The 26,207-nt window shown below is 37.5% G+C and overlaps 1 protein-coding gene across 1 annotated transcript; it reads right to left on the bottom strand.

Moving 5' to 3' along the window:
• Positions 1 to 1,192: 1,192 nt before the first annotated feature.
• Positions 1,193 to 26,207, bottom strand: LOC129888905 (uncharacterized protein At1g32220, chloroplastic). Its single transcript, XM_055963966.1, has 10 exons — positions 26,029 to 26,207; positions 15,683 to 15,800; positions 15,499 to 15,587; positions 12,828 to 12,883; positions 12,690 to 12,745; positions 9,312 to 9,405; positions 5,778 to 5,857; positions 2,892 to 2,934; positions 2,060 to 2,151; positions 1,193 to 1,592 (listed from the first exon to the last, which is right to left on the bottom strand). The coding sequence occupies exons 1-10, from the start codon at positions 26,070 to 26,072 to the stop codon at positions 1,413 to 1,415; spliced, it is 852 nt and encodes a 283-aa protein (XP_055819941.1). The 5' UTR covers positions 26,073 to 26,207; the 3' UTR covers positions 1,193 to 1,412.

Genomic DNA, 26,207 nt, shown 5'->3' on the forward strand with positions numbered 1-26,207 from the left:
AGAATAATTCATACCAATACGTGACAATGGATCTCATTTTTTCATGAAAGCTGCTACAAAATTAGTTTTTTCGTCGCTATAAGAGTCAGCAAAGAGCAAAATAGTAACAGACAATATTCCATCGCGACGGAATTTGGTCGTCTGTAGCGAGCTCAACTCGAGCTCATTGATGCCAAGACAGAGGTCGCCTCGATGAGCCTGACTCGAGAGGGCGCATAGTGTTTTGCGTTAACTAATTAAACGAATCTATAATTTGTCCATTAAAACTCAATTAAATAATATGTTCACCAACCAATTCATGAAGCATTATGTGATTCTCTTACTTTAATTTCTTCATATTGTGTTTTAAAACTGATACAATTATTTCCTAATGTTTATACTTAAACTCAAACCCATCAAAATTTCATGTGTATGTAATGGTACAGTAGACACGCACCTATAAGCCAAACTTCTTATATACATAATCTCCAATCCAACTATATTATATTTACGTACCTATAAGCCAAACTTCTTGGAGAAACCCCTAAGCAATAGTCCCATAGTCTCACTTCAAAGTTCCAAAGATGGAAATCGAAATAATGTCATGAGTCAAACTGGGAGTTTCAAAATGCCTGCAAATCTGACATGCACATGATAGATAAAAATAAACTTTGGTTGTTTCCCATCTTCGTGTTTTTGGTCAAGGAAAATAGGCCAATTTTACATACAATAGGTTTTGAATCAATGACTCCCACCATATGAAAGCGAGTTAAATTGATAATTTCTCAACCATTGATTAACGCAATCAATTTAACACTACTTGAAGACAATGAAATGAAATGGTTCAATGGATTAGAGCTCCGTTCTGTCAAAGACTAAAAGCTACTGCACTAGTTTGTTTAACCAGAACTGGCAATTTACAAAGTTTACCTGCAGAATCTGGCACAATTTCTTTCATCCATGCAATGTATCAGACAGTGCATTGTCATTTCTTGATTTGTAAACCACTTGCACATATTCAACTACTATTTGTCACCAATACAAGTTGATGAGCTTGAAATTAAGTTGTGAAGGGAAGAAAAAAGGAAACTGATTCTTATACCTAAGGGCATCCATTTTCTTATTCTTGAGCAAAAACAACCGAACAACAGCCAAACTACAAGGGAGATAATTATCTGATGCAACCTATTTAGCTACAAATAGACGAATGGCATTGAAGAAAAACAGTCTTTTTAGCTACAAGCAGATGAATTACAGTGAGGAAATATCGATTCCAGAAGCATCATTTTATTTATTGAACGGAACCTTATCTATCTCGCAAGATGTACGCTTTCCCATCAGGAAATATTTGAAAATTTGAACTTTGGTCCTTTGAGGATTGAAAAAGAATCCAGGTATCATACTATCATTATTTTCGGGTGAAATCATTCACCTTATACAGATCTCTGCTGGCTGTAGCGTAAGATTCCATGAACATCAATCACACCAGGAGGGAATACAGGATCTGTTGCTGCTCTGACAGCAACTTTAGCTACTGCGGTGACATTCACAGGAGGAGTAAAAAGGGGCCCAACAAGGGGTATTTGACTCAGAGGTTTTGCACGCTGCAGAATCTGAAAATGTAACCAACGGAAATTTAACCAACGCCATACAAACATACAAAAAGAAACTATCACAATGCACAAATAGGAAAATTTTGCATGGATGAAAGATTCATATAGCATGACCATCCAAAGTATCGATCGGACTGGAGACAAAGAAAGAGCTTCATGTTCCTTTTCCATCAATTATTGTTTTATTACCTTACTTATTAATTTTGCGTAGACGGGACATTGGGGTTTGAGGGGCTTTGCATCTTTGGGTAATACAGCACATGTTAAATTCAATAACCAAAGGAGTTCGAATAAAGAATGACTGCTAGGTGAAACAAAAAAGTAATCTCTGTTGGATGTACATGATATAAAAAGAAAAAATGCAAGGGACAGTGAGTAGTCCAACTTTTGTCCATTTTCCAGGATAAGAAGCAGTATGTGCATTAGTTGTGCCTGAAAAGGAGTAAAATTAAACAAGGGGTACACACCATCTCTAGAGGAGAACCAATTACACCGAGGGGTAATTTCATGCTCCCGACACGACGGGTTCCATAGATAAATCCAGGCCTCAGGATTATTCCTGAAAAAGATATGATATTCATCAGATGGATTTTTATAATTATGTGGAGCAAGTCTTAAAACTTAATCTTAAATCACCTAAACAAAGATACAATTACAAGTAGAATTAACTTACAACCTTGTGCAATAAAGGTGAAAAGCATCAAGTCCCAACATTTCATGAAAGTTTCCTTCTAAAACAAGGAGTGTTTCCCTATATTCACTCATTTGTGGCTTTTTCCCGTGTTTATAGAATTAGATTAGCACTAGATGTGGATCCTCAATTTTTTAAACAAGCTATTTTGAGCCACCTGTTAATGGGTCACAAATTCAGATGATTGTCTTCCATCCATCTTAAAACTCCTCACATCACTCCTACAAGCTCCGAACCTCTTCAATAAGGCCGATACATGTTGCATAAAGCCCATAATGGGGTGATGTAATGTGCTCTTGAAGAAATACCATGAAATGTACTAAATGTTTGGAAATGGAAACCCCTAAAGAAGCTTTGATAGTGTCTTACAATGCCCATGCAGTTCGAAGTAGATGAAGATCAGGACAGGTAGATTAAATAGCAGAATGTTTATGATCTGTTAACAATTATCTGAAAGGTAACCAATCAAAAGTTCGAGAAAGAAAATACATCACCCGATATGAGACAAATTGCAATTTTGCCTATTACTTCAATGCAAGTTGTGCAGTTAATAGACATAGCAGGTGCACCAAAAAGTGGTTATGCAAGGAAAAACTGAAACAGCTTACCCCCATATGGATATCTTGTTAGCAGCTCAGTTTCAGCAGCTCTCTGCATACATAATAGAGACATGAGGCAGAAGAACAAAGTCACTTTTAGAAGTACTCTTAATTTCATTCCCGGTCATCTGACCTACTTAACAGTAAGTTCCATCATTATGTGCTTATTGAATTATTCTCTCACTATTACATCTAGACCCTAATATTTTATTTTTACACAAATTGTCAGTGCCGGTCCTTCAAAAATTGTTTACATCCAAGGTACCTGAAGTCCTTTTGAAGATTCTTCTTACCTTTGTTCTTTCCTTTTTGGGTTAAAGATGGGGAGTGGAGACAGAATTGGCATAAGTGGTGCTATAGTGTCTATTATTTTTTTCTAAAACAAGTGATTCCAAACAGCAGAGGACCCCTTGGGGGAATTAGCAACCAGCCCCAAGCCTCTTTTTAGAGGATTGGAGTTACCATTTCAAAGAAAAAGCACAACTTCTAAATTAGTCAAACAATACCGACTACATCTATATCTGACCATGACTAGGATATAATAATTTTGTTGATTATCAAGAAAATGCGTCTGTTCGCGCCTGGATTCATTAAACATGAGCAAGGAAACTATTACAAAATATTATATAAAATACCTTAAGATATTGAGTGTTTATTATAGAATATATATATATCACTTATTAGCATGGGGATTACACTCTATGTTGTTGGAGGATCTGAAACAGGTGCAGCGGTATCAGTGTTTTAGACGGCGAAAGGTGACAAAAGGCGACCAGGATCTACCTCGCCACAAGGCGAGGTGCTCGCCATTTCGAAGTGCGGCGCCAATTAATACCAAAAATTTAAAGTATTTAATTGCATATATAAATAATCATAGCAAATATTTCAATTCAAAAACTGAAAATAGATAGTACATACTAAAAGTCTAGAACTTGAATAAGGAAAAAAAGAACAAAAGTCAAAACAGTGAGAAAAAAACATAGGTAGAAGTAACTTTGAAGTCTGAAAAAGAAGAAGGAAAAAGAAACAGAGGAAGTAGAAATTAGAAGAAGAAAAGAAGAAATACGTATTAGTAGGACTTTGGATTCGCCAGAAAAGTATGGTTGGTCGCCGAAGAAGTCTAGTCGAATCTACTGGTTGGAGTCACAGTCTAAGAGTGCAATAGTGCAAATTTGGAAAGAAAATCTTAAAATTACCTTTTAACTTTTAAAACCCTAAATTGGTCTCCTTTTTTAAGAAAATACAAAAGGCGGAGCCTTTCTTGCCTTTGTCGCCTCTCTCGTCATGGCGTCGGCTTTTGAAGACCGCCTCGCCACAAAGCCTATAGGCGATGAAGGGTTGCCTCGCCTCGCCCCTCATCATTAGCGATGAGGCGATCACCTTTCACAACACTGGACGGTATTTTTAGAGAGTTCGAGCAACATAGGTTGTTTTATTAGTATGGGGAATTTGCAGAGATACGTAACATGACTTATAAATTAAGGTATTGTGGCATAAACAGGAACAGGGTGGAATTATTGTAGAATCAGGAATTAAAGCTAAGACTATAGAGGTAAAATGAGTTAAATTAAAGCTTGTATGGGGAAAGGAGAAAGTCGATGATATTAATGCCTGTGCTCCGCAAATAGGATTGGATGCACAAGCTAAACCTAAGTTTTTGGAAGAAATGGACACCTTGGTTCATTGAAATCCAAAAAAACAATAAATCTTTATAGGGAGAGATCTAAATGGTCACGTAGGTAGAGAAAGCGACATTTTTGAACAAGCATACGGGGGTTATGGTTATGGTACGAAGATAAGGCTATCTTAGCAATTGCTTTAGCTTATGATTTAGTGGTAGCTAATACGTATTTTAGAAAAGAGAGATTCTTATGGTAACCATAGTCAAACTGACCTTATCCTTACCAGAAGACGTAGGTTTACACATAAGAAATTGTAAGGTTATTCCAAGAGAAGCGATGGTGACCCAACATAGGTTAGTGGTCTTAGATGTAAACGCTCAAGACTAGAGTGAGAAAGGAGACGACTAGAAAACAACCATGACTTAGTTGGTGGACATTAAAAGGCGCTAACCAATTACCGTTTCAAAAAGAACTATGGGAAAAGGGAGGTTTGGACTTGGAAAGAGACCCAGACATCCTGTAAAAGCAAAAGCAAATTTCAGGTTGCAGTGAAAAAGTAGTCACTAAAGTGTTGGGTGTGTTTAATGGTCTAGGACCTCGACCACAGGAACTTTAGTGGTAGAACGAGGATGTACCAAGAGTTAATAAAGCTAAAAGAGAATGCAATAGGAAGTTGTCAAAAATAGAAGAGGAAGAAACATTTGAAGAATACAAAGGAAGCTAAGAAGGCTATTAGTAAAGCCCAAGGGGAAGCTCTAGATGGCATGTACCAAAAGCTAGGAACACAAAAAGGGGAGAAAGAAATGTTTAAATTAGCAGGACTGATAGAGAAGAAGGGTAAGGATTTAAACCAGCTGAAGTGTATTAAAGACAGTCTAAACAAGTGTTGATAGGAGACAAAAAGGTCAAGGAGAGGTGGAGAGGCTACTTTGACCAATTGTTCAACTCAAACCAAGAGATAACATTTTGGACCTCCACATATCTTGTGCATGGTAGAAAAGAGAGCCTAACAATTGAAGAATGCCAGATTATTCACTAAAACCTAGAAAGCTTTTCGAAAGAAAACAAATTAATTGAGTTGATATTCAGGACTCGCAATAGCTTTTCACAACCAAAAAATAACTTGGGACCCCCGAAAACATAAAAAGTTTGAACCACCAAGGACCACATACCCCACAATATCTTTTAGTACATATCTAAGTAGAAATTGACATCTTTTGCACATTCTTGATTAGTCATTCGTCTACATCAACGGAAAGTATTGATCTAATACCTTCCCCTCATAATAACCTTGTAACACGTAATTTGCAATGCCAAAGTCCGCAGCGGAGATGTAAACAAATCTTTTAACTCCTGCACATAGAGATAAAGTATATTATAACAACATTACATCGACCGCTCCAGTATGAAAACAACCAATACAGCAGGGGGGTCGTCTTTTCGTTTACACAAAATGTATGTGGTAGTTCCTCAACAAACACAGTTTTTAGTTTTTTTTAGAATGGTAATATTTCTATTCATCAGTACAAAGATTGTACGACAACAACAACAGCATACCCAGTGCAATCCCACAAAGTAGTGTCTGGGTACGCAGACCTTACCACTACCTCGGAGGTAGAGAGGTTGTTTCCGAAAGACAGTATAAAGATTGTACTAGCACTGAGAATACAACACAGAGAAAGAAAAGAAGCCTATGTACACTTCACAAGGCTTCCAAAAATCTAGGATGGGGTCAGCATCCTCTATTACAAAACTCTTTACACCAAAAATGTGCTCAGAATGTAGTTCATCTTGACTTTCTGGATTGGGTTACTCTTGTTCTCAAAACATCTGTTTTTCCTTAACCTCCAAATGGTCCACCATATGCACAATGGTATTTCCCTCAACCATTTCTTCTGTTTAACTTTCTTCCCAGCTTGCTCCCAAGCTATCAGAAGTTCAAAAGTATTGCCAGGCACAACACATTCAGGTTGTCCAGAGCCGGAAAAAGCTGCCACAGCTGGGAAGTATAAGCACAGTGCACAAAAAGGAGGTGGTTGTCTTCTGATGTTGCTTTGCGAAGGAAACATCTGGATGCCAACTGCATACCCCTTTTTCTGAAGATTATTAATAGTTAAACAAGTCTTACGAGTCACCAAGCACGAGAAACATTTCACTTTGCAGGGAGCTTTTGCCTTCCATATCTGCTTCCAAGGCCAGTTGGGTTGCTGCTGGCCCTCATTACGAGCATAAGTACCCCTAACTGTGAACATCTTCTTCCCTTTGCCCTTCCATACCAGAACATCTTCATTTAGTGCTCTCATCCGTTCTGAAGTCTGAAGAAATGTAGACAATCCTTCCATCTCCCAATCATTTAGCCCTCTTCTGAAGTTAAAGCTCCAACCATTTTGGGTCAAGATTTAACTGATAGTGGCATCAGTATACCTAACTAGTCTAACTATTTCTGGAAAGCTGTCCCTCAAAGGTTCTTGGCCAATCCATTCATTATTCCAAAAAGCAATTTTCCTACCACTCCCAGGGGAAAGTTCAATGTTTCTTTCAAGAACATCACATAGAGACCTGATGGATTTCGATACGCTTACTCCATAGGGGGTGTTGACTGTGTTAGAGCTCCATTGGCTAAGGGATCCATACTTCATATTGATGACCTCCCTCCATATGCTGTTTTCTTCTCTAGCATACCTCCATACCATTTTTGCCAGTAAACTAATGTTGTGCAACCTCAGGTTTCTGATTACCCATTCCTCCCTCCCTTTTGTTCTAGGTAACTGTTTTCCATCTCACTAGGTTGTACCCATTCTTCTCTGCATTCCCTTGTCATAAGAACCGAGTCCTCAGAATGTCCATCCTTTTCTTCACTTTGTCAAGGATAGGGAATAGGGACCATGACATTGGTGGCATTGCATCTATCACTGTGTTGATCAAGATGGTTCTACCCCCAAGGAATAGATATTGAGCCTTCCATGTTGTCAAGTTTTTCTCAAATTTGTCCAAGACCTCATTCCAAATCTCCAGAGCTTTGTTCTTTGACCCCAGGGACAGACAAAGATATTTAGTAGGGAGTGATCCTACCTCACAACCCAGAATTTCAGCAAGTGTCTGGCTATCACTATCTGGAAACTCATTCATGGAAATAACAGTCTTTTTTCCCAGTTCACATGCAGGCCTGAGACAGCCTTGAAGAGAATCAAAATGACTCTGAGGTACAAAACATTTTCTGCATTTGCCTCACAGAAGACCAGTGATTATTTATTTAAAAAAACAAGAATTATCTTAACACTGTGGAAGGTGCTTTGATTGGTAAGAGGAAGGATACCATCTATAGTAACAAAATTCTATGGCCAAATGCCACATTAGTCAAATCATAATCAAATAATGTCTCAACATTGACTGAAAACTTATCTTTCAAACAAAAGAGACAAATTCTAGGTTTCTAGCATAATCAATCTACCAGAATCAAATAATATCCATCTCAATATTTGACTGAAACTTAACCTTTCAACAAAGAAATGAGGCACAAGGAGAAGATTCACTTGAAAACTAGGGAGAGTTTAGGTTTCAACTACATATCTTGAGCATTAGAATACGATCATGGTACTTGGGGAAAGCCAAAATAGTATGAGATTATTCACTTCTCTACATAGAACTTCAAAGGAAATCTAGTGAGAAAAGAAATTAAGTTCCCTTTGGCAGAAAGGTGAGATAGGCATATTTCAGGTTCAAAAGTTGAAATGTAGAAAGGGTGTCCAAACTAAAGGGACCTCCAGAAGGAAAGTTAGGTCACCGTTGTCTACTCCTACAGACAATAGGCAGAAGGGAAGATAAACTCTTGAAATGAACGATCATGCCCTCTAATATGCAAAACTTATACAAATTGTTGATAGTTGATCCTGTGACTGCACCAAATTGTCATCTAACTACTTGGGTTCCGATCAACTATGGAATAAAAAATTAAATCATTCACCAATATATCTACCATTACTATTTTTAGGTGGCGTTGAAATGGGGTAAGTAGTTATAAATTACACCAGCCAAAGAAATTATTTTTTTTCAAATATCCAAAAACTTTTTTCCTAATAATGAAATGTTATCAACGCTTGATTACGCAGACCCAATTTCCTCCTCCTAGATAGCGCTCACAAAGTCCAACGAACAAGATCATCTCCCCCCCCCCCCCCCCCCACCTCCCCCTCCCCCACCACATACCTCAAATCCACCTATCAAAAGGAAAATGTACATAGAATATCAATACACATAACTCACATTGGGATTTTTTTAAAAGACCTGACAAGCTTAGAGCAATATGCTCCTCATAAGATAACAGAGACCCTTTCCAACTGTAGAACATCACTTAAAAGTGCTACCAACATCAGGTCCTTACAGGCAATTAACCTACTTTTACCTCCTAGAGGCAGCAATAATTAAAAATCCAGGTCAAAACTAAGCAATCAACTGTAGAAGCAATTAGAGGTGGTTTACGACCAATTTGAATTACCAACAGGCATCTCTAGGACTTCAAATTTAAGGCCAGTGAGAAAATTATTTATAAAAAAAACAAGAATTATCTTAACGCTCTGGAAGGTGCTTTGATTGGTAAGAGGAAGAATACCATCTATAGCAATTAATTAAAGACTTCATGGCATTACATTATTTTAACATTCAGGTAAAGTTATCTACATATATAACTAAGCTTCTCTTATGGCATTGAAAGAACATAGTTTACATGTTTTGAGAAAAAGAAGTATAAATCTAAATCTCATTCCAAGACGGAGAGGTGCTTAAGTAAACTTTTATAGCTTGCTAATACCTTCTTCTGAAGCACCTCTGATGGCATTTATATTAGCTGTCCCGTTGATTTTATACATGTGTGAGTTAGAGCCAAACCCACCAACGCAAGAAATCTGCAAAGATATTTTTCCATCGCATAAGAGAAAAACAACCAGTGCTCGTAACTTCTCATATAAATAACATAAAAAGAAGCTGTGAACATAGTGGCTATTCATAAAGACTTCACGAGAATCATATTGAATTGGAACAGTAACTTTAACGGGGAAGAGCATAGACAAATATCTTCGAACTTACGAAGAGGGAAGACATGCTTCATCAGTAAGTCCAGTTAATTGAAGCTGTGGATGAAAAGATATAGATAAGGCTATTCACAAGTACCGACAAATTTAACTGTTTTTGAATATTGTGAAGCTCTATGAAGTAAAGCCCATATTCATTTCCAAACCACTAGGGATCCAACTTACTTCCTTTATTCACATAAAAATTCTCAGTTTGGAGGATAATAAAATAGTCATGAAGTATATTCTGAAGAGTATGAGTGAATTGCCTGATTTTAAATATCACCCTATGTGTAAGCAGCTAAAACTTGCTCGTGGGTGATTTAGGTTCTGTGACTAGGGTCATTAAAGCCTTGACACACTTTAGCAAAGCTTCAGGCTTGGTTGCTAATATGGAGAAGTCCAGAATATTCATGGCTGGGTTGATGATCATACAAAGGAATTATTGTTGGCTAAGACAGGCCTCTCACTAGGTTCTTTTCCTTTAAGGTATCTTGGTTTGTGGGATTTCACTGGGTATATTGTTGCTGTTGTATCTTGGTTTGCTATTGTCTCCTAAGAATGGAGCAAGCTGAAATGTCACCAACTAATTGAGAAGATTACTAGCAGGGTTAACTTCACATACTCCAAACAATTATCATGGAGGCTTTAAGGGGTCGTTTGGTGTGAAGGATAACACCAAATAGTCTTGGGATTAAATTATGGCACTTAATTTGTTGTTTGGTTTGCACATTTGAAATGACTTATCCCAGGATTAATATTTAGTATTGGGATAAGTTATCCCTCCTCTTGGGTGGTATACTAATCCCGGGATAAAATAGGTAAATGACGAAGATATCCCTTTAAATCCTTTTATACCTCACTTTTCACATTCCTATATATTTACATTATTTTTAATACCATATATAACAACATTCACAACCTTCACTCCTTATTTTATGATAATTCTTCATATTTTTTCTATTAAAAAATTACACTATATAATATAATTTTTATTTATAAATATATTTGACTAATTCTTATGTTTATTTATATTTTGATTTCTCATAAAGCATTTTTTACTTTAACAAACTTTAAATGGAAATTCTATTTTTAAATTAAATAAGAAGAAAGTTTTATTTTTAAATACATACGGACATCATGAAAATGCATACATAAAAATATTTAAGCTAAAAGAGGATGAAAATTTTATTTTAAGAATGAATATTGAATAACTAAAGCTTGCAAAGAAAATATAAAAAACTAAATAAAGTGAAGGGTATTTTTGTAAACAAACAACCTATTCTTAAAATAATAGGCAATGCATATTATTTTGAATAACACTCAACAAGAAATAATCTCAGCATAATTTATCCCATCATAACTAATCCCAACATAACTTATCCATCATAACTAATCCCATCATAACTTGTATTCAAACCAAACGACCCCTAAGTGATTAATGATGTATTGTTTCCAATCCATAGCTTCTGGGAGACTGTTTATCCTGCCATAGTGTTTTAAAGGAACTTGATAGGAAATATAGAGATTATCTTTGGGGTTGTTCTGAAGAGATGAGGAGTTTCTTTAGTAGCTTGGGAGAAAGTCTGTTTACCTAAGAAGTGTAGGGGATTGAACATTAAAGGGTGCAGGAACTGAAATGTGGCAGCTGTTGGGACACTGGTGTGGTATCTAATTGAGAACAAAGCCTCTCTTGGGGTCAAATGGATACATGGAATTTATATGAAGACCGACTTACAAATTCCTGTGGAAGATATGAGATGCTGCTTATGTGATACTCAGGCAGTGGAAATGAATCATCATTTTTTTATGGATTGCACTTGGAACTAAACTACCAGGAATCCCCTTATGCAATGGACTGGAATTCAGATACAAGCTGGAGACATGCAACAAGTTCTAGGCAGAATCAAAAGGAAGCATTGGAAGCAATTCAAGGAGGTGATAGCTGCAATTTGGGGGGCTATAATCTTATCATCATGGATAGCAAGGAATTAGAAATTGTTTAAAGGAGTAAATGTACATACTGAGGTGGTAGTTACACAGATTAAGAAGGAAAGTGTAGAGAGGATAGATTTACTTAAACTATCTTAAGAGACTGCACAGATGTAGAGGCTTTTTGCAGCATTTACTGTGTAATTCGTGACTGTTCTAAGGCCTAAGTTTCATAACTCCCTTCCTAGAAGGTGGTTGTGGGATTAGGCGCTCTTTAGTTGTTTTGTCTTTTTTGTTGTTATCAATTGGTAATATTCACAGTTATCAAAAAAAAAAAAGGATAGTGAAGCTGAGGACTAGTCTCACACCAATTATAGACCTGCATTAATTGGTCCAGTTATTCTATCACTCTGCTCAATAACCTGCATAAGAGACAAACCTCCCTCTCTGGTTTTTCTTATTTAACCATCCAGTATCCAAAACCCGAAACCAACTCCCCCCCCCCCTCAAGAATCTGTGTCTGTGACAGGTAGGGCACTATGAGTAACACTCCCTAGCAAGAAGTTCTTATTCCCAGGGCTCGAACCAGAGACCTTGACCAACGATCCCATCTCTCTCTGGTACAACCAATCTGACTGATTGATTACTAGCATACTGTTCCAACTTCCTTACACTCTATTAAACAAAGATAAACCACATAGTACCTTCATAACATGGAGAATTGACTATTCCTACGATTACAATGCACATAGCTCGGGAGAAGTTTCAGTACGTAGAGAATCCATCAGCAACAGCCACGGATTATATCAGCATCAATGACCAAAAATATTCTTCAGTTTTTACCACAGTTAAGCATCTTTTGCCACAAAAAAGATTCTTCAGAAAATACTACATGTTAACAATGCATCTTGTGAAAAATTGAAACATGCTACCAATTTTTTAAAGAAAAGGGAAAATCATTAAACATGGCGGCCAACAACTTTCTTAGTAGGATTACCGACTAAAATAAGGAGGAGCATCTTGCCATCAACCACCGTAACTTTCAAATTATCCACCATTTCAAAAAGGGGGAGACAAACAGAACCAACAAAAGATAGGCAGCAGCATTTCTGCTTCAGTGTGCGTTAACCGAGTAACAATTACAGCTAGCAATTATAATAAAATTCAGGGCTAGAGGCAGTACATACAACAGAAGTAACTCCCTTGAGTGCATCTTTCCACGAATCAGTTGAAAAAAGGTTTCCTGTTAGGAGGAGAAAATGTTTAGAAGGCTCATCAGCATCATGAAGAGTCAAAAGTAAGTTGCACGACGAGAAATAGCCAACCTTGATGCCAAATCACACTGTTAGCCCAAGAATCTTGTATGGACGACCTTCCTGTTCTACAAAAAATGCCAAAAAATGATTTGAACAACACGATTGGCAACCTAACAAAACTTCCAACTAGAGAAGGGTCATAGACTAGAGGGACCTCAGAATACGATAGATGATAGAAGACACAATAGGACACATAGACTGCCCCTCCCTTTGACCAAGTCCAAAAACTATTTTAAGCACAGTTATATTAGATATAAACGGGATGCACAATGAACTTAAAAAGCAAAAAAACTTCGTGTCATACATGGTTCTGCATTGACATATTGAAACAAAGAAGGCATGGAAAAAAGAACTTACAAATGGTGCCTAAAATTGAGAGGAATGATAGGCAAATTCTCTTCCCCTGAATGATTATAAGCAAATTGCATTCATTTTGTCAGATAATAATTCCGCTTCAGTTTCCTTTTGGATAGGGAAACAAAGATTCCTTCAGGAGAGAGAATTCATACAAGAGGAAAGCCTTTAAGATAGAATGTTCAGAACAATTTAAGTTTTAATGCAATATCCAGCTCCAGTCCTTCATTAAGCTTATCAATCAACTTTAAATTCAAGTTGATTGGTAAAGAGTAATTATGTACACGTGAACACTTTTTTCCATATAAATAAACCCCTGAGATTTTCAGTGTGGCGTGCCAAGCTAACTAATACTATACTAAGGAATGGAAGGATGCCAAACGAGTGGAGCAAGACTACCTTGATTCCAAAATATAAGATTAAATGAAATATTCAAAGTTGTGTGAACTTCATCACCTCAAACTTATGAGCTATATAATTAAATCGTGGGTAAATAATGATAGTGCTTAGAATTAGAGAAAGAACCCAATTTGAATTTACACCAGCTAGATCTGATGTTGGATTGTTGCTGAAAATGAAACTTCATAGGGAGAGGAAAAATGATCTATACATGGTATTTATTGACCTGGAGAATAAGCATATCTGAAGTGTTCTCAGCTATGACTGGAGAAAAAATAAATTTATTTTGAATATATGAATCTAATAAACCTTATATGTATGAACAGTCATATCAGTGATAGGATATACAATCCTCTATCCCATGAGTTTACAATATGGATTTGCAATGAGTGCCTACCTTTTTTACTCTAGTTGTGGATGAGCTAGCTAACACTATATAAGATAAAGTCCCATGATGTATACTATTTGCAGAGGATATTATATTAATCGGGTATCTATTAATTGGAAAGAAAGCTCTACAAAACAATAGTGAGACCAACAATGCTATATAAGGGTGATTTTGGACCTATGAAATCAACTATATTCTACAAGATGAGTCTCAAAAAAATGTGGATGTTAAGATTGATATGCACTTTTACCAGATTAGACAAAATAGAAATGATCACCTTCGCCAGAAGATGCAAATGGTACACACAAAGAATAAAATCAGAGGTCATATAGTCCCGAATATTGGAGATTTTTAGCACCCAAGGAAATTCATCGTGTGGCACTGCTGCTAAGGAGTCCCCTCGACGTCCTATGACGAGGTCGTATGGTAAAGAGCTTCAAGAGAAGTTGGTCGGGCTATAATTGAAGATCAAGAAGTGCATTCCAGTGGAATATGAGTTAAGAGGCTTGGAGATGCATTGTAAACACTTAAAAATGCTTGTGAAGATGCAGGGAACATGCTTGTGACAACGCTGGGGAAGCATCAGGAGTATATCTGGACACAAGGAATGGCTAAATACAGAGTTCAGATATTCAACAGCAAATTCCGCCTCAGCAAGAGAATCTTTGCAGTGCAGCAGAAGATCTTCCCCTCTCAATGTAGTTTCTTTTTTTTTTACCCACCCCTACTTCCCAAATCAACTATTTCCTCCACCACCTTATATCCTCCCCAACTTCAGACCTTTCCCCTGCATGCATTGCTCTTCCTTGCCACATTCCATGCAACCACCAAGAGGGAGAGAGAAGAATTAGGAGTAGGTCATAAGAAGCTCTTAGTGTATGCAGTTTGACTATGGCTTCCTTCTGTTCCTTTTTCTTGCCTTTAGTTTAACTTGTTCCCCAAGAACATTAACGATGTTGCTGAACCTATTCTCCCTTACTTTGGTCAAACAGCAGAGTTCTCATATTCTTTTGTTATTTGGTCATATTTCAACCTCCCATGCATCTAAGCCATCTTCCCAGTAAGGGAGAATAGGTTCAGCAACATCGTTAATGTTCTTGGGGAACAAGTTAAACTAAAGGCAAGAAAAAGGAACAGAAGGAAGCTATAGTCAAACAGCAGAGTTCTCATATTCTTTTGTTATTTGGTCATATTTCAACATCCCATTTTCTTAGGTCTTTCTTTCATCTAGACCTTTAAAGGGTGGGAAGATGGCTTAGATGCATGGCAGCAGAGAGTAGGTAATCTAATTTGAAGGATGTGAATTACACAAGATAGGGATGCCAATTTCCTTTCCCCTTTTCCTGTAATGCAATTTCCTTTCCTCTAGTCAAAGAGTCGATCCCGCTTAACCCCCCTCCTTGCACTTTCAAGGAGGAGCTAACCAAAATAAGGAACAAAAACTTGGAAGTACCCAACAAGACAGTTCCTAAATAAATGCTCATGCTCCAGTACAGCAGACATATATAACTAACTGACAATGGAAGTGAAGCAAAATACCTGCTAAGACTAGCAACTGTAAGACCACGATCCAGAGCTTCTTTACAGATATGTGAGCCTACGAATCCATTTCCACCGAGCACAAGTAACTGAAGTGAAAGTTTAAAGAGACCTCAAATGAGTGAGTGCAAGCAGCAACATATTGACAGTGATATAATCCCGCTAAAACTTGAAGCATTATCACCTTCTCTGTTGGGGGTGGAGGCATATTTACTGTCTCTGCTTCCTCAACTTTAATGGGCTCATCTGTTTTATTGGATTCAGTTGACAAAAACCGAACATTTCTGGATGATGCAAAACTCCTGTTTAAAACATATTAAATCAGCCAAACCAGAACAGACATCTCCCAATGATTGAAATTATATCTCAATTTTACAACAAAAAAAGTTAATGGTTTGCCAGTAGAATTGGGCAATCAAGCAAAAATGAAAAGAAGTCAACTCGACAGTTGCACAGTCCAAACTCCTAAGTATAGATAATTTACAGACATCTAAACAAAAATAACATCGCAACCAGCAAAAATATCTAAACAGAAGTTCAATGACTAATATGGAGGTATTGAGATACCTTAGAATTCTATGATCGTACTCCTTTCATGATTGAAAATTCCAAGATCAATCTAGACTTTGGGTATCAGATTGACTGTCGATCTGCACCAGATCTTCTTCCCTGTGCCCATTCTCCTTAATTTCCCCTCTGTTCTTCTTCAAGAAGTAGAAGATTTTTCTTTGAGTTTTCATATTTTTCATAAGTTTGACATTTCTACCTGAAACTCTCGAATTTCTACTAATTTTCTTAGCTTAATTTTTGATTCATATACAACATTCTCTATCAGTTCTCTATCAGTTGCTTTTGTTCTATTTTATCTTTGATATTTGCAGGTGAATAGGAGTATTTGTTTCCTCTGCAGTTTCTAGTTTGCTGGGTTTGAGGTTGTTGACTGTGCAGCTTTGGTTTTGAATGCACCCCATCTGTTCGATAAATTGTCTAAGAGGAAAAGGAGCTTGTTAGTAAGCCGACGTGAACGGTAACCCCGACGTGAACAATACTCCGAAGTGAATAGTGTTTTCCGGCGGCAACTAGGCTCATTTCAACTGGAGTTGGTACCTCCGGTTTCAAGTTTCCATATCTTCCCATATCTATTTTTTGTTCATACACTTGTAATTACATTTTGCTGACTTTAGACCTTTGAATAATTTTTTAGTTCATACGCGTTTTTGTGGCTTTGGATAGTGATGGTAGACTAGGGTCATGTTCTCGCTCAGGGACGGGGGCGGGGACGAGGGTAAGGAGGGGTAAATGGGTTAAAGGAGCGTCTAGACTGAGAGTAGGTTCTTGGAACATTGGGACGTTAACAGAAAAATCCATAGAGCTAGTTAAGATTCTAAAGAAGAGAAAGATTAATATAGCTTGTGTCCAAGAGATCAAATGGGTAGGTTCTAAAGCTAAGGAGGTAGACGGGTATAAGCTTTGATTCTCTTGTAGATCAAAATATAGGAATGGGGTAGGCATTTTAGTAGACAGTGATTTAAGGGATCAGGTGGTGGAGATTAGGAGAGTCACTGATAGAATGATGTCGATTAAGGTGGTCATTGAAGGGATCACGTTGAACATTATTAGTGCTTATGCGCCGCAAGCGAGCTTAGGCGAGGAGGTTAAGAGGTGCTTTTGGGAGGATTTGGACGAATTAGTGGGAGGCATACCGCCGACTGAGAAGCTTTTCGTGGGAGGGGATTTCAATGGGCACATTGGGTCTATTTCGGGAGGATATGATGATGTGCATGGAGGCTTTGGCTTCGGGGACAGAAATGAAGAAGGAGTTTCACTTTTGGATTTCGTAAGAGCTTTTGGGTTGGTGTAGCCAATTCGAGTTTCCCAAAGAAGGAAGACCACTTGGTAACCTTCCGTAGTTTGGTGGCTAAGACCCAGATAGATTTTCTACTCCTTAGGAAGAATGATAAAGGTCTGTGCAAAGACTGTAAGGTCATTCCGATCGACAACCTTACAACCCGACATAAGCTCTTGGTGATGGATTTAGGGATCAAGATGACGAGGAAGAAGAGGGTCGGGGATGACCGACCTAGGATCAGATGGGGGAGTTTGACCACGGCTAGTGCCCTGGAGACGGGAGAAAAATTGAAGGATATGGGGGCCTGGGATAGTAGTGGGGATGCGAACAGTATGTGGGATAGGACGGCTAGTTGTATTAGGGTTGTAGCAAGGGAAGTGTTGGGAGTCTTGACAGGTCGTAGTCGGCATCGAGGGGACTGGTGGTGGAATGGAGAAGTGCAAGGGAAGGTGGAAGCAAAGAAGATGGCGTATGCGAAGTTGATAAAAAGCAAGGATGAGGTGGAGAAGTGGACGAATAGGGAACTTTATAAGATAGCGAGGAAGGAGGCAAAATCGGCGGTTTCGACGGCAAAGACGACAGCTTTTGAACGCCTTTATGCTGAACTAGAAGAGAAAGACGGGGATAGAAAATTATTCAGGCTAGCCAGGGCGCGGGAGAGAAGGGCACGCGATGTGGGTCAAGTGAAGTGCATTAAGGACGAGCATGGAAAAATATTGATAGAGGAGACCCTCATTAGACAGAGATGGCAATCATACTTCCATAAACTCTGGAATGAAGAAGGGGACAGAGAGATTGTGTTGGGAGATTTGGAACATATAGAGAGGTGTCACGATTTTGGGGGTTGCAGGAGTATTACGGTCGAGGAGGTTAAGGGTGTTGTTCGTAGGATGCGCTGGGGAAGAGTGACCGGACCTAACAAGATTCCTGGGAATTTTGGAAGAGCACGAGCTCGGTAGGTCTGGAGTGTCTGACTAGGTTATTTAATGTCATCTTTAAGACGGCAACGATGCCCGAAGAATGGAGGTCGAGCGTAATAATCCCCCTATACAAAAATAAAGGGGATATCCAGAGCTGCAACAACTATAGAGGTATCAAGCTTCTAAGCCATACTATGAAAGTGTGGGAAAGAGTGGTGGAGATGAGGGTGAGGAGAAGCGTGTCTATTTCAGAGAACCAGTTCGGATTTATGCCGGGACGCTCAGCTACAGAAGTCATCCATCTTATGAGGAGACTGGTGGAGCAGTATAGGAAGAGGAAGAGGGACTTGCATATGGTATTCATCGACCTAGAAAAGGCTTACGATAAAAGTTCACGAGAGATACTATGGAGATGTCTGGAGGCTAAAGATATATGTGGCGTACATTAGGGTGATCAAGGACATGTATGAGGGTGCCAAAACTAAGGTAAGGACAGTAGGAGAGGACTCAGAGCACTTCCCAGTTGTGATGGGGTTGCATCAAGGATCAGCTCTTAGTCCATTTTTATTTGCCTTGGTGATGGATGGATTGACGCGACAAATTCAAGGTGAGGTGTCATGGTGTATGCTTTTTGCGGACGACATAATTCTAATCGATGAGACTGATAGTGGAGTTAACGCTAAGCTAGAGGATTGGAGACATACCCTGGAGTCTAAAGGGTTTAAGCTGAGTAGGGGTGCTTATTGGGCGGATCGGACGGATTATTATGTTTAACGGTTTAATTTAACGGTTATCGGCTTTTAAAAGTACTAATCCGCTAGCCAACCTATAAGATATCGGTTGGTTCGGTATCGGATTAGCAATTATCGGACGGTGTATCGGTTAATTTTATTTTCATATACAATTTAAATTCTTAATTACTTTGAGTGATAGTAAGAAGCATCTTATCCTATTTTGAAGACCTATCTAGTTTAAATTTAAATTAGTCAGATTAACAAATTTCGATCTTTTATTTTTTTTTAAAATCATGTTCAGTCAAATACAGTAGTCACAAAATGTTCATGGTTTGTCCCTTTGTTTCTTTCTTCATTCCCTTATTAATATTTGCAAGTTGTCTCATTCATTGACAAATTTATGGTCAAAATTTTTGTGATAGAGTGGAGCAACAAAGATAGAAAAATCAGTGCAAAATACTCTATTTGAAGTTGAAAGGAACTTTCGTGCCCATTGGTATTATTAGCTAAATTTTAAGCCACACAAAATGATGCAACTTGGTACTCACCAACAATTTCTAATTTGCCTTCTCATTTGATTTCTCTTTAATTTGTATCTATGTTTTTGTTGTCTCAAAATCATTGATTTTTTTAATTATATAAATAAAGAGATTATGAAAATTTCATATAAAATATATTAAAATATAATAAATTCTTAACGGATTAACGGTTTACCCAATAACAAAATTGAGTAATCCGTCCCCCACACCAATAAGCCATTAATTATAAAATTTAAATCCATTCCCCACCCGCTAATTTGATAATCCAATACCAATAAGCCAATAAGCCAATTTTGCGGATGGGTTATCGGTAGCGGACGGTTTTGAACAGCCCTAAAGCTGAGTAGGACCAAGAGGACATGACCTTAGATAAGAGAGTGTGGAGGACCCATATTAGGGTAGAAGGCTAGTACATAGTCACATTATTCTACCTTATTAGTAGACGCATTAGCGCACTATAATTTCATGTGCTCTGATTTCTGCTATTATCTATTACTTTCTGTACTTCTGTACTTTGATTATTCTATTTTATCTGTATCGCTCCTGTTATTTGCTTTACCATATCGCATTGAACTTCTTAACTTCTTAGCCTTATCTAACCTCTTTTTATGCTTTTATTGAGCCGAAGGTCTTTTGGAAACAGCCGTCCTACCTTGGTAGGATTAAGGTCTGCGTACACTTTACCCTCCCCAGACCCCACGTTGTGGGATTTCACTGGGTTGTTGTTGTTGTATCTAGTCATGTGGAACAGAAATAAACAGCTTCCAATGTTTTAGGCTTCTTTATCAATAAAAAAAATTGAAAACTCAAGAACACATCCCATATTTCGACCACACCTTGAATATTGTGGTATCTTTCCTTATTGTTTATAGTGTTGTGGTATCTAGCAGCAAAAATGCCTCTTCAGCCACGCATATAATGTATTACTGGATTCTTTTTTCTTTTAAGTTCAAAACCAGGGTATTTAAGCACCAATAAGAGAGACTATAAGGGAATCTGTTGGGGAAACAAAGGTAAATAGAACAATAAAATGTTATTTATTTACGAGAAAATACAAATAGGGGTTGAGTCATGCAGTGCGCTGTTCTAAACAACTATTCAGCAGTGTGAAAGTTCCCCAGCACTAAACAAGCCTTCCTCTATTAGAAGGAGGTGAAATAACAAAATTTAGATAACAAAACCCAACAAGTGGTGAAAGAGAGTAGGTATGTGGCAGTGATAGTTAGGCTAATTCTTGGTATTCAAATGATGAAATCATAATGAGGTATTTATAGGTATAGGAGATGGACCCACTTTTCTGAGAACCAGGACACTCGTCACTAACCATGGCACATGTCACATTTTGGTTCATCTTTAGGACACTTGTCCTAAATAGTGACCAAGTATCAAGAACCTCCCAACTAGGCCAATTAAATAATGAGACTTGTCCAACTTAGGAAAAGTGCCACTAACCATTCCAAGTACTCAGTAGTCTTTGGACACTTATCCCCAAGACATGACATTTGAACATAAACATAGATTCTTCTGAAATATCTAATATTGTCAACAATCCTGCACATACTTCAATAGCATTTTAGGATTCAAAGAATTAAGACTTGTTGGACTTGTATGGTCCAAAAGCAATCAGCTTGGTGTCCTTTGCACTATGAACCTAACTTAGATAAAATATGACTTACAGAATTTCTGATGAAATGTAAATGTGTAATATTTCAATGAACCAGTAATTCCTATTGTATGTCAAAGATCTTATCAGTCACATTGTGACCCCCACAATTTTGGTGCTTGACGCAGTTTTGCATGAATACGTCATCACATGATTATTCATGAGAGCCCCAAAGACACGGCCAAAATCTCATAGAAGCGACCCCACTCCACTCTCATTAGGTGAATTTGTCAAGTGTATATTGCTTTAAATACACCACTCTTAAGGAGTATGCATTCATTAAGAGTTATAACTCATCCTCACAGTTAATAGCAGTTAAGCACTCATCTTTTAGTACTTCAGTGTCAATATCGACTTGTTATTACCTATATAAATCTACTTCATGGAGTCTCCAATCACATAAGTCGATTTACCATCTCTATTGATATCCTGTTGGCTGTAACCTTTTTTTTCATTTAGATAGGTGGTTGTAACCTCAATTTTTTTAGGTATGAAGAATTAATTTACATTCCACAGGTTTAGTCTGAGAGAGATCAGCCAAATTTACTTCTAACTTCACATAGTAGAGGAAAATTAATCAATCTCTTATCAATTGCTTATAAACGTCGTGTGTTCATAAGATTTGTTCTTGGCAATAGCAATTACGTATAAACAACTACTTAGTTAAAGGAATATTAGCCAAGAAATTTCTTAGTTAATCATCCTCAGAACTAGGTAACTACACACCTACAAACCACTCTAATTTCTTAGTCGATCTTGAAATAATCGTTTGCTTAGCTGATTTCTACATATTGCACTGTCACCAAGGGTCAAAACATAACCACAAGTGAACTGAGTCAGAGATCCAAATTGCTTCACTGTAGCCTTCCAAAATAGAATGAAATCCACTATACAAGATAACATAATTTGTTAATTCATGCTACCTCTCAATATTTCATTAATCTAACACTGAAGATTCATCAAATGTTTAGACTCCTAATAATTTGAGCAACTGTGTCACAATTATTCTTTTTCAATTGAGAGTTAGCATCACAAGGACTGATCACAGGTGTCACATCAAAAAATTCAAACTTGTGAAAAAGTCTCTCCTCATAATAATCTTGTGACAACACTATACAATCTTCACCCTTCATAATTTTGACTCTCAATATCATGTTTACTTCAGCCATATCTTTCATACTTGGCAGACAAAAATCATTTGATACTTCCATAATAACTAAACTTGTATCAAATATAAGTATGTCATCAACATACAATTATATTATCACAGAATCTCCATTTATCACATTAGTGTAAACACATTTATACACCTCATCTGAAGGAAAGTAGCATCCTAATAAAGAGTTTGGCCTAGTGGTCAATGAAGCGGTTAAGAACCATAAGGTTTTAGGTTCCAATCTTAGAGGAGACAAACTGTAACACCCGGTGTTATTCTAGCCTAGACTAAGTTCGAAAACCATGAGAAAGATTGAGAAAAAGTGAGTTGTGACTATGTGTGCGAGTCAACCTACGAGTCGTAGGAACACCTACAGATCGTAGGAGGGACTCGTAGTGATGGCATTGAGGTTTGAAATCTGGCCAAGTCTAGAAGTGAGTTAACGAGTCTATCAACGACTCGTAGAGAAGTCGATGACCCGTAAGAATGAATCGTAGGGTCGAGGTCTAACTTCTGAAAAATATAAGCCGCAGTACTTTGACTACGAGTTGACAGGACGGTCCATAGAAAGGATCACGAGTCGTAGAAATGACTCGTAGAGACCCCCGACACTTAGCCAAATTCCGAACCCTGAATGTCATTCCTACGAGTCAAGTTGACGACCCGTTGAGGAGCATACGAGTCGTAATAACGGCTCGTATGAAAAGTTTAGAGACTTAGTTTCTCTAATTTTCGAGGACCTGCAAAACGAGTTGAATCTACGACTTGTGTCTACGAGTTGTAGACCCTAACATTTCCCAGCCCAATTCCACGATCGAAGAGGACGACCCGTGGAAGTTTCTACAGGTCGTACCCATGACTCGTAGACGGCCATATTCAATTTTTAACGAAGGGTAGATTAGTCTTTTCCCACCCTTCTTAGACGAAAAACCTGACGTTTTAAGACTAAATTAAGTCCCTTAATAGTACCCTAAATGCATTACTCTCTCATTAACACTTAAGACAAATTGAGAGCGAGGATTGGAGAAGAGGAGAAAGACGGGTTCAAGCTCTTCGAGTAATGTTTTCCAAATTACTGTCCTGACATGATAGAACTTGATTGGTTATGGATCCATGATTGTTGATTCGTTCCTACCCTAGCAAGGTATGAACGGACGTGGCAACAACGTCGGTTTGTTGTACTATCACTGGCTCATAAGTGATAGTTGTCGGATAAGAGAAACTCTTATATAGGTCATGATAGTACTCTGAGTCGAATTGGAATGGATTGGATTGGATGGTATATGATTGGTCTTGTCTAAATCATATTCTTGTTTAGACTTAGGACATCTTGATTTAGTTGTTCCTTCTTCTGAGTTGAGATTCTAAGTGATTTGATTCTACCCTGATGCATGTTTCGTTATGCCATTTAACATACTCATACATTCCACGTACTGACGCCATTTGGCCTGCTACGTTTCTTGATGCAGAGACAGGTACTAGAGATCATCAACAGGCGCGCCGTTGAGGATCTATTTGCTTCCATCTAGTTGGTGAGTCCTCCCTGTTTTCAGAGGATACCGCAGTTATCTTTTCAGCTTTGAGTTAGCTTTTCTTTATTTGATTTGTGATAGCCATGAACCTGTCATTGGCACCTCTCAGATTGTTGATAGAGGCTTCATAGATTAGAGTGTGATGTTAATTCGTTTCGTTTTGACTAATTTCATTCTTACTAGTTGTTGATTGGATAGATGATTGGCCTTTAGCCTTATTTATGAGTAGTATTCTTGTGAATTGAGTCTTCCGCTGATAGAATGTGATTGAATGAATGTGTGATTGGACCAAGTGGTTCGCTTGGGGGCCAGCAATGGTCTTCGAGTGTCGGTCATGTCTAGGGTACCCTCCCGGGGCGTGACACAAACACACTAGGTGGTTTCTTCCCATCTATCCTAGCCTCCGTGGGCATAGTTATCTGGTACTTGTTGTTGATGGAAAGTGGCAGGTATCACGTGTAATTAGTTGAGGTGTACGCAAGCTGGCCCGAACATCACGATTATAAAAAAAAAGTAGTCTCTCAACAAACTTGGTCCAGTTTCTCATGCCACTATTTAGGAGTTCATTTAAGGCCATAAAGCGATTTAACTAATTTTAAACTTTATTTTCTTTTCCAAGAACGATACATCCCTCCGGTTGAACCATATACCTCTTCTTTTAAATCACCATTAATAAAGTTGGTTTAACATTCATTTGATGAATAAAAAACGTATAAATTGAGAATAAGCTAATTAAAATTCAAGCAGAAGAAATTCTAGATACGGGTGCAAATGTATCAAAATAATCAATATTCTATTTTTTAGAAAAAAAATTGCTACTAATTGAGCTTTATATTCATCTAAAGAGCCATCACGATTTAATTTTCTTTTGAAAATCCATTTACAACCAATAAATCTTGCACCGGGAGGTCAACTAGTCAAAACACATTTTACTTTTCATGATAGCATCAATTTCAATTTTTATTGCCTCTTTCAACAATTAGCATGAGAAGAAGATATAGTTTCAAATTAAGTAGATGGTTCATTATCAACAAGAAAAGTTTGAAAATCATTTTCATAAAAAAAAATATTCTTCTCTAGGATCTTTGCTTGTCAGTTCCTCATTAGTGGTAAGGTCTGCGTACACTCTACCCTCCCCAGACCCCACTTAATGGGATTTCACTGGGTATGTTGTTGTTGTTGTTGTTTCAAAAGATGCATGAGAAATTCTATCGAACAGTGGAGAATTATGCTCACAAAAATTATCATATTTAGTTTCAATTATAGTATTGCAACCAAACACATCACTCTTTAAAACAAAAAATCGATATGCAACATTATGTTCAACATGTCTAATAAGCATCCAATCAAAAAATTTAGAACATATTTTTCTCTTTTTTAGTTCAGACAAAAGAACATTAGCAAGAAAGCCTTTATGAACGTGGCAATGTTTAATTGGCAAAAATGGAAGGTTCTTGACGCTTGTCACAATTTAGGACAAGTGTCCTAAAGGTGAACCAAAATGTGACACTTGTCATAGTCAGTGACAAGTGTCTTGAAACGTTTCATGTTCTCAGAAAAGTGGACTAATCTCCTACATCTATAACATTATAATTTCATCATTTGAAAACCAAGAATTAGCCTAAACACTCCAACTACTCAACTTTTCACAACTTATTGATTTGTTGCAATCCAAATTTTATTTTTCTTAATCACACTAATAGAGGAAGGCTTGTTTAATACTGGGAAAATAATTCACACTGTTGAAATAGTTTGACACTACATTGCACGAACCACAAAGGCCTATTTGTATAACATTTATTGTTCTATGTTTTCCCATTGTCTCTCCCCTAGGGTATCTACCAAATAAACGCTCAGGCAATATATACGAATTTTTCAGCGCATTTGCTTGATATTTGCTCATACACTATCTTCCTTCCATCTTTGCCCTTATAAATTGGGATTTAAAATCTCTTTTATTCAGGCAATACATTCCTTAACTCATTAACAAAATCCATGATTTCACAACATACAGCAACAATCTGTTATACATAAAACTTAACAGAACCATTAAAAAAACAGAACAGACGAGAATTTCAGCTTCTATTGTGCACAAAATGAACTTCACATTTGAACAATTAGGGCGAAAATGTGTTACCGGAATCTGGAGAGAGATGATCGAGCTTGGATTAAACGTGACATGATCCGTTTCACCTATCGAATGAATTGTGAATAGCTGCGAATTTGAATAGAGAAAATTGTGGATTTTTTCTGTATACTGATGATGCTATGTGTACTTTTAAAGGTTCATTTGCAGAGAAAATTTTACGTGGATGG

The sequence above is a fragment of the Solanum dulcamara genome, chromosome 5 (assembly GCF_947179165.1).
Source record: "Solanum dulcamara chromosome 5, daSolDulc1.2, whole genome shotgun sequence".
NCBI classification, from domain to species: Eukaryota; Viridiplantae; Streptophyta; class Magnoliopsida; order Solanales; family Solanaceae; genus Solanum; species Solanum dulcamara.